The sequence below is a fragment of the Morone saxatilis genome, unplaced genomic scaffold (assembly GCF_004916995.1).
Source record: "Morone saxatilis isolate NCDOM2014 unplaced genomic scaffold, NCSU_SB_2.0 Contig14, whole genome shotgun sequence".
Classification (NCBI taxonomy): Eukaryota; Metazoa; Chordata; class Actinopteri; family Moronidae; genus Morone; species Morone saxatilis.
This window is the reverse complement of record NW_023339696.1, coordinates 10,783,976-10,794,085: the sequence shown is the minus strand read 5'-3', so window position 1 is coordinate 10,794,085 and position 10,110 is coordinate 10,783,976. Positions and strand designations below refer to the sequence as shown.

The window sequence follows — 10,110 nt, the reverse complement described above, 5'->3', positions numbered from 1 at the left end:
GTTAGCTTTTCAACATCCAGCACTTCCTAAGCAGTGCATGTAACTATACTTCCTACTATAATGATGAAAAACACGGGCTCAGTAACATGCAAAATGAAATGTGTGCGATCGTGCATGCAGATTGCACTCACCTTTAGTAATGAGCAACCAAAGACCTTTTAATCTAACTGGTGTATTTTGTGGAATTTGTGAGATTTGAAACCTTATTTTTGCCACAGAGTTGTCACAATCTTCACCTACAGGTCTGTAATATCGGCACGAGTGAAGAGTGACAAAGAAGGAAAACTTGGTTTGATAGATTTTCTTAACTGTCACGATGGAGTTTGCTAATGTGATATTCAAAGGCCGCAACCTGCCTGGATGGGTTTGACAGATAAATGCTCTTCAAACTTTAATTTGTAAAGTATTGTTGATCCTTACTTGTTACTTGTCACGCCTAAAAAAGAACACACTAACCCTCTAACCCATACATAAAATTAAGTTTTATATGTCCACAGGCACCTACACAATGAGAGATTTGTCCTCACTTTTGTTTTTATTGCACACTTTAATCATTTAGTAAACAGATCTTCACAGTAACAATGCAATAGCAGAAAACAGAAGCAAATCACTGTGCGGTGAAGCTTGTTAGGTCTTCAAAGTATTTATAGGTATTTACACTGAGAATATGAAAATCAAAGAACAGTGCCCGAGGTTATCCCAGTAGTGGGATGAGGCATTTTAACCCCTTTATCTCCCCCAAAGCACTTCTAAGACTTGAGTCCAGCCACTCAGGCTTTACACTGTTTGTAGCTCTATGAATCCTGTCCATACTGCCAACCCAAAAACATTCAAGTACTGTATTTCTGTCATTGCACAGGTACCGGGTCAGCCAGTGCACAGGACTCTTAGGAGGAAACCTTGGAAAATTGCATGGCACCACTTCAACAACTTAATGTTCAAAATCAGATAGCTTAATAGCTTTGTTGTTTTTCTTTCATCTGAACATAAAAACAGCACTCAAAGGAATGTCAATTTAAATAGTATCCAAATGCTAAGGTACCTATGGTAAATATTTCCCAACATATAAAGCAACATGATGCAAAACTAGAATTTATTAAACCACTCTCATTCTGTGTGACACACCAATAAATAGTCATTTGGAAATGAAATCTCATAAAAATGAATCAACATACAAACTGTAACATTTTGCATTGCATAAAGTGTAAAATCATGTTATAGCAGGCAGCTCTAAATGTTTCAGGTCTGCATGTAAGAATGGTAGTGCATTTGAATGAACTGACACACCATCTAATGAACACTCACTTGTCTCTGTCTCCAGTCTTTGCATTTAGAGTATTTTTTAATTGGAAAATACTATTTTAGTGTTGTTGTTTAGCTGTTGGGGAGATGGGAAAGTAAAAAAATAAAAATGAAAATCAGAATAAGGCAAAGTGAAGGTACGGTTTGGACTACAGCCTCCGATATACTCAGATCTATGTTGTTCAGAAGTATGTAATAACATTTGCAGTTGGTCTGTTCCAAGTCTGTGCCGAGACAAAAAGCTTATAAAGATAGATAAAGAGACACTATTTGGAAACTCTTATCCTCCTGGTTGTAGGTTGTTTGTGTCAGGCCTGACAGAATGTGAAAACTGACATGTTTTACAAAAAGAAAAACTTACACACACTTTCTCAACCTTTTCATACATTGTGATAACTGATAAAGCTTATTGTCTGACCATAGGCTGCCCAGTCAATGAAAGTTCTCATTTGGTTATGTACTAATATAATAAAACACATAAAACAAACCCTCCATATTCAAAACAAACAGGACAAAATCAGAACACAGCAGTGGTTCCTTTATGTCTTATACAACATCTGATAAAACCAAAATACATCTGTATCTAACAAATACAAAGCCTCTGCATGAGCACAGTCTTTTCATGGTATCTGTGGACAGTTTCTTCTATATAAACACACTTAAATGCAGGTTCCTTAGAGGCAATGTTGGCAAGTCTTGGAATTCACTGAATTCAGCTTGATATCAGAAGTGGGACTCTTGGTACAGTCCCATGGGTCCAACAGCCACAGACGTGGTCCATTTTTCACTTGTCACTGGTGGTTTTTCTGTCACCCTCAAGTCTCGCCCTCACTACCTGTGGCCTGGGCTCCTGTGGGTGGCTGTGTCCCCAGCTAGATCTTCCTCCACGACATTAACGTAGCCTTCTTTCTCTATGCAGCCTGCCAGGACCTGCAGCACCAGCCGGAGCCTGCGGTCCATGGCCTTGAGGTGATTCTGGATGAGGACTGGGGACAGTCGGTCACGGAGCAGAGACTCCTCCATCAGGGAGCTCAGCTGGTAGTCCTCTTTGGCCAGCAGCTGCAGACGCAGGTAGGTGGATTTCCTCACCCTGGAAACAAGAGACATGGGATTATTGAAAAGGTTATTTTTAATTACACTAACTATGATGACAATCCAAGAGATATATTCATGTATTTTTCTTGCCATTATTGCCTTTATTGGATAGATGAAAGTAGAGGTACAGACAAAAACCATCAACCTTTCATAAACTACTGAGCTTAGGTAAAAAAACATTCTTTGTTCACCTCTTGGGTATCTTAACCCTGACTATACTCTGCCACTAACTTTGTCCATGAGACCATTAAAAACAAAAGGGTTGCATCCTTTAGGGGCGTTCATCTCACAGCGATTCCCATTAGTCGAAGATTTTGTGACTCAAGTTGAGAAGCCTGAGAGTCGTGCTGGACAAAATGGAAAAGGGTTTAAAAAGGCTAAAAAGGCTTTAACATTTCTTTTGTACATGAGGTCTGATGGTGGTGATGGAGGACCAACCACATCACCAAATACATAACAACTCATTCTCTGTGGGCCATGGATTTCCACAGTATATTTTAAGGCGAGCTGACAAGAAGTTGTCGAGGTGTCTCTGGTCTAAACTTTTCCAAGGACTGACTGAGAGACTGGTCAACATCCTTTAGGCCCTGTACTGCTAGGGACAAGGCCGAAAGGCAGAAAACACACGAACCTTCCCAAAAGGAGTGTTAAAAATTTACAGACAACCAAAAGTCTGACCTGCAGCACTGGCTGAGAGGCACCAGGATGGACAGCTCATCATGGGAGTGTTTTCCAAAACTACGAGGGTGGGGATAAATATCAAAACATGAAACAGGAATTATCACAGACACACTGAACACATGTTGGACTTGTTAGACAGCTGTTCACCCTATGTATAATACTTTGCCAGATGTCATATGTTTGTTTAATTGCTTGTTATTAAGACTTTACCCTCTTCCGTTGTCTAGGTGAATAATGAAGGTATCATTTCCAAACTTCTCAAAAGTTTCATAATGATGTCGATCCATATTACCTGTACAAGGAGAGAGAAAAGTGCTTCAGAATGAGGACAATGCAGTTAATTAATGCATTAAAATGCTATTTGTTCATCTGTAAGTTCATCAATATATTTATATGTGGTGTTGTAGCCAGTTTCACCCACTCCTACCCATTAAGAAGTCAAAGATGGTCATATCCATGATGTCCAGCAGTCGAGTGCCTCGGTCATATGGAGGAGTCTGCTTAACTTCGTCACAGTAATCTGGGTCCACCTCCCACCTGAGAATACACACACACAAAATATATATATATTAAAAAATCATTAAAATCTTGAGGTGTGGTGACAGATTGATGAATGTGGTCATTTAATGTCGTTTCCTTACTCTGCTTTCTTGCGTTTGTGGTAGGAGCGTCTCCAGGGGTTCCTCCAGGTCTTGGCGTTTGGCCAGATTCAGCGGTCTTGGCAGTGAAGGCCCCTGCTAGAGAGCCATCCTATCGGTCCGGGTTTACCGCACACAGAGCCATGCCTCCCAGTGGAGCAGTAGTACGAGCACCTCGCCCCGTAGAAGCAGAATGTTAGTTGGCTGAGGAGAGAACAGACCAAGTACGACTGATGTGAGGATGGTGTCAGAGAGGAACCACAGAGAGTGGTTCATGCGGCAACATCTCATTTGAATTTTATATTTTGTAATAATATCAAAAGTAATGTTAAACACCTTCAACCAAAATGTCTTAATTGCATTATGTACTTCTCATTAAGGAACCTGTAGGCCTGTACATTAGCACATAAAGACAAAACCAGTTGCTGAATTGTTGCTTTAATAATTTCACCGCAATGACACTAATCATATGTGACAAATTATCTGCCTTTGCATAATCATCTGACCACCAATTTGACTCTTTCCCTTTGTTTTGGAAATGAAACTAATTAGTCTTTCTTATCACCTACAAACACATTATGGCCATGTTTATTTATTTTGGTCCCAGTTTCAAGTCGATGCAACATAATAAGCAAAATAAAAAAACCAAGGAAAAGAAGTTGACAGTGACATGTTTTAGTTTAATTTATTTGTATTTCTAACCTAATATATAGTATTATCATATATATATTTTTTTTTTTTTAATACTTTTTTTTTTAAATTAATTTGTATTGATTGTATATTGATATTTATCTTCATATTACCTCCAGCTTTGTAGCTCTTTTGAGAATAAGCTGACTTACAGTGCCACCCTGTGGTAACCTTTGGCTATAGCTTTATTCATCATCACACACACTATGGCCATTTGTACTGCCTTGAAGTTCTGCCTACAGCACTTTTATCACATTGTATCATTTTTATCTATTGTCTGAGTTGTTTGTAAAATATTTTTAATATAATATTTTGTCAAGAGGATTGCCTTTACTGCAAACCAAAGCTACTTTTACGGATACAAATAAAGTAACCTGAACCTGAACCTTGAAGGGCAGACCAGGACATACAAACTCAGACAACCCTCAACTACAAGCACACATAAGCCACTTTGTGCATAACCCAGTTTACTTAAACCTGTAGCCAGTGAGATACGGTTGTTCTGTCCAAATAGGCTGAGCGACGCGGCCAAGAAGCTGTATCATTGGGCCAAGCTGAAGAGGCTGGCAGAGTTTTCTACCTGGCGAGATGAAGAAGGTCCTCCACAGCTTCTTATCACGTGTCACATCTCTGATCTCCCGCGTCATGTTGACGAGTCGTCCTGCCACTGGGGGCACTCTCCGGAAGTCAAGGATCCTAGAGAGAGAGAGAGAGAGAGAGAGAGAGAGAAATAATAGACAGAAACAGAATAAATGTAATAATTTAGTACTGACACAATGACTTGTTTTGTATATATATATATATATATATATATAATATTGCTGTATTGCACACTGTTTTTGACTCAAGTTTGCCCTGAACAAATGCAGCTACAAAGCACCTTCAGCCTGCAGCTCATTCTCCCATGGTGCCCAACACAGTGCATACTTACACTGACACATTGCTCTTAATTTCTGCACCTACTTTGCCTGTGTTATCTGTCTATTAATGCACATTACCTGCATGTCTACAGGATATACCTTTGCTCAGTATATGTCATACAAGTCTCGAATCAGTCTAAACGTTTTACCATGCGTACCACCCTAGAAAATATGAGTAAATATACCACGTACCACCATTATGACCGACATTAACATACAGTAGCGTAGGCTAACCCTTATCAGCTACTTGGCAGCTTACACAGGACACAGGTTTATTCATAATAGATTAATTATTGTTGACTGTTGTTGAATCCTGAATGGAAGCAGTTTAAGAACCAGAGCTAATATGGTGAAAAAGGGGTACTCCTTGTTCACACATCTCTTCCCAAAAGGTCCCGTTCGGAGACACAATTGCAGTGTTTTTGAACCATTTATTTTACTGCTGCTTACTACCTTGCCATTGTATTTTTATTAGAAATGTTGTAGTATAAGAATTCTATATTAATATTATATATAAATATATATATATATATATATTTAAAAATATTTCAGAGATTCCTCTACATACCACTAGAGGCACCACCAGTGCTACATGTACCATAATTTGAGAACCAGTGCTCTAAATAAAGACAGCTCAAAAGAAGAAGTGGGAAGTCATGACAAGAATAATGTTTTAGTGGTTTCCAATTAAAGCTGTCAGTACAAGACTTCATCTGAATCATTTCGGAACAGAAGATGTTCAATAATTAATAATCTTTTCAGTGTTGTCTGTCAGCATTGGCATCAAAGGCAGCATTTATTAACATCCTACATCCGCTTGTTTGCGCATCTCCCACCTGTCCCACACTCTAACACAGACAAACACCTTTGTGAACCACACCTACTTAAACATGACGTAAAGCTAATTTTTTTCTACTCTTTTACTCTTAAACTCTTGTTCTCTCGCTCCCTTTCTGTCTCCACTGTCTCTTTCATTCTTTTCTTATACTCTTTTGTCAGAACACTATACCTCATTCAGTCCCTGTTTAGCCTGCCTCACTATATGTTTGCTGTCCAAATGATCCTGACCTGTCTGAGACTAAAACTAAGCCTCCTGGGAGCAGACACACACACACACACACACACACACACACACAGACAGACTAGCTGAGTGGAACAGAGTTGGCGAAACTTTAGCCTACAGAGGAAAGCATTCAGGAGCTGCAAACTGCACCGTCATGTTAGGCCCTGGTGACAAAGGAGCACCTGTGTGTGCATGTGTGTGTGTGTCTGTGTTTGCCTGTGAGAGCACATTCAAGCGTCTATTTGTGTGCACTATTACACACCCCTGAGTCACAAGGAGTTTACAACAGATGGTCTTATAGTACGCCGGCAAAGAGCAGAGGATATAAAAAAGTCTCCTGAGATGTAGAAGTAATTACTGGAAAGCAGTGATGCTACCCCTTCCCCTAAATCTTCAGGATATTTTTTGTACATTTCATCACAACTGTCTAGAATTAGACATCAAATTAAAGAAAGTTTTAGCGGGGCAAAACATCCTCCTAACTCTCCATTCCTGAGTCAACATGAAGCCATAAAGTAGCAATAGCTCATACTGGTATCTAGAGGCTGCTGTGGTCAGGAACCTGGACTATAATTCATAGGCAGCCCCGCATGGTGCACGCAATCTAAAAACAAACTACTCTTTAGGGGTAACAGAGGCACCTCCCCCCCTCCCCCTCTGCTCCAAAACCATGTCCCGGTGGTAATAGCGTGCCTCTGATTTCCTGTTTGGCTCCATCTTCCTGCCCACGCAAACACATGCCACTGACCTCATCTAACAGAGAGCGAGAGTGTGTGTTTGTGAGCATGTGTGAAGTAATTACTGTGCCCTCAGCAGACCTTAAGACGACCTGACTTTATTTAATCATCCTCCCCCCAAATCCCAAACTATCATATTTGACTCTTCTTAGTGTTCCTCTGTTGAGTTTTTTTTTTTTTTTACCTTGTCAGCTGAAGCCTGCAGAGTAAAAGGATCATGTGGAAATCAATATACTCAGCAGCAAGTAAAAGAGATGATCCGAGTGTTATCTAATCCCTCATGTACTAAATCCCATTCAAATTTTCACAGTTTAAGTCCATTACCTCTGGTTTATAAATGGGTTAAAGTGCCCACTGTCTGAGTGAAGGAACATGTGTGACCTGTCACTCTTCCTGGAACAGACTGTGACGGATGATTTGAAAAAGCAGTCAGACAGGAAACGGATCAGTCACAAAGAAATCTCAAAAGCAACAGGGTTTCTTTTTTTCATCGCGGGGTAAAAAAAAGATAATAAAAACTCACCTGTCCAAGTGAAACGCGGCAATCTCAGCGTTGTGCCTCTCAAAGTCGGAGAAGTAGAAGAAGTCTGGAGGGGTTTCCTGCTCCCGGGTCTGCCTGAAAGATAGTGGCGAGGAAAGCATTAATCATAAAATCAGAAAGATATTTTTTTAGTCAAAGGCATTCATTTCTTTCTAATGGGATTTATTTGTGCTCATATATTTAACATTTTTTGTCACTAAAAAAACAAACTTTAGATAAGAAACATGGCAAGATGAATAATAAGAATAACTGGAAATGCTTTAAATTTCTACAGTATATTTATGTCAACATTTTTAAACAACGTCTTTGAAATGGTAGTATCACAGCACTGAGACTCTGCTCACTCTCTTTTATTGGCTGATGGTGGCATGTATTCAGTCCTTGTACTACTGTGTGACTCAGTGTTCGGTGTTGGGGCCAATTTTATTTTTTATTTATTTTAGATATCCTTCACCTTGGATTAAAAAAATTAACACCATGTCTTTTAATTAAAAGACATTATTTTTATTTTTATGCTTATGCAACAAAGTTGTACTTTACAGATCCACAGACCCTGGAATGCTAAATTCACTGAATGACTGCCTTGGTGATATAAAAAACTGATGTCAAATAATGTCCTTCATCTGAACTCAAACAAAACCGAAATGCTCTTCATTGGCTCCCAGCACAAAACAAATTTTACCATCTGCTGGTTCCTTAAGACTATTGGATCATATCAAACCACGAAATTCAAGTTTTAAGCAATGATGTTTTTATCATATAATGTCCACTCTAAGCTGAATCTAATCTTACAACTATATCACAACAAAGACATCAGTGAGGTAATTTAAAACAATATCTCTCATATTTCCCTTCTGCCCGCGTCTATGCAAATTTTCTTAACTTTCACCAGATTTTTGTTTCCTGTGAGGTAATCTCTGAGTCTGCATCCCTTTCTGATGCATGAGACCAAAGCCTGTGTGGACAAGGCTGCAGAAGGGAAGCTGGATGAGATTCTTGCTCACATCCTGCACACACACACATCCAAGAGATGTGAATCCCTGCCAAACAAGCCATGGATCTGAGTCAGGAACTGCTAGAAGCCTCTTTATGTCTGTGTCTCTCTCTGTCAGTCCTTCCCTATGTCTGTCTGTCCACTCGTCTGGCAGCAGGATATTATCCCTCCCCATTTTCACGCTTGCTGTCTCTTTCTTACACACATGCAGACACACCTGACATTAGCCTGCTGTAACTGCTCTGCTTGCACACAGTCAGCTAAATCTCACACACACATACTCATACATGCTTCCACTTATCGTACACCCACACTCTGCCCTCCTTTATCTTTCCTCCCCTCCTCCACTCCATTAGTGTGGATTTTACTTCCCCCTCCCCTTTCTCCCCTTCTCTCCCAATTTTCTTGAAAAGCCAAAGCACTGACAACATAAAATAGCCTGTCCTCCTATTCATTGACATGTCAGGGAAGCAGCCATTTACCCATAAATCAATTGCTGCTATTGTGATCCCTTCTTTCCCAAACAGAGTGAGGAGAGGACTAATAGTGTTTTTATTTCCAGGGTGCAAGGCAGGGGATAAAAGAAGGAGGTAGAATAACAGCAAGGACTTGAAAAGGTGACCTTACGACATGGAGCACACAGTGCACCTGTGACGCACCTTGTTATCATTCAAATACGCCATTATCAATGCACCTTATCATGTATAGATGATAAGTGTTGGTGAAAAGGCTCACAGGCACAAAAAGAAGAAGTTCTGAACACTGAGGTATGAAAGGGAGGCTTTTTCTTCACAATTTCACAATTTTGCCACGAGTCCTAACAGCTGCTACTTTAATAAGTTATTATATATGGAAAGTCAGTCAGAAAGAGAGAGTTGAGAGTTAAAGGTTGTTTCCTTCCTCTAAAAGCACACTGTGTTTGTCTACAGTCAGTTGCTAAAATTATGTATTTCCATCTAAACTATTCCACCATATATGCCCCCCCCCCAATTCATTTACCCCTGTGTGTAACCGTAAACCTGACTGACAGGCTTTATAGGCTTTTGTTGCCATGGCCACCAGGATGTAAAAGGAAATTTCCTGTCAGAGAGGAAGCTGCTTAGAATTTTGAATGTAGGCAATAGCAGGTTTGTGATGTGAAAAAGCCATAACACAAGAACACACTCCTCAATCAAATTTCCCCTCACACACACACACCTTCAAACACACACACACACACACACCTTTCACACACCTTCACACACACCTTCACACACACACACACACACACACACACACACGCTTTATGAGTGAGTGTCCTTGATAATAAAAGGCCCTTTATCTGAAGCTGAGTGTGATTAGGCTACAGCAGACGTACTGTATGTAGTTCAGCAGGATCTTCTGGAGTGTGTGTGTGTGTGTGTGTGTGTGTGTGTGTGTGTGATGAAGCTGAACTGCTTCCCTGTGTGG

The 10,110-nt window shown here is 40.0% G+C and overlaps 1 protein-coding gene across 1 annotated transcript in view; it reads right to left on the bottom strand.

Moving 5' to 3' along the window:
* Positions 1–528: 528 nt before the first annotated feature.
* fam20ca (FAM20C golgi associated secretory pathway kinase a) overlaps positions 529–10,110 on the bottom strand; it is a 36,944-nt gene continuing 27,362 nt past the window's right edge. Inside the window, 7 exon segments of the mRNA XM_035655075.1 lie at positions 529–2,392; positions 3,076–3,135; positions 3,289–3,370; positions 3,506–3,615; positions 3,720–3,909; positions 4,978–5,102; positions 7,650–7,742. Of these exon segments, the coding sequence (XP_035510968.1) occupies positions 2,134–2,392; positions 3,076–3,135; positions 3,289–3,370; positions 3,506–3,615; positions 3,720–3,909; positions 4,978–5,102; positions 7,650–7,742 (919 nt within the window). The 3' untranslated portion in view covers positions 529–2,133.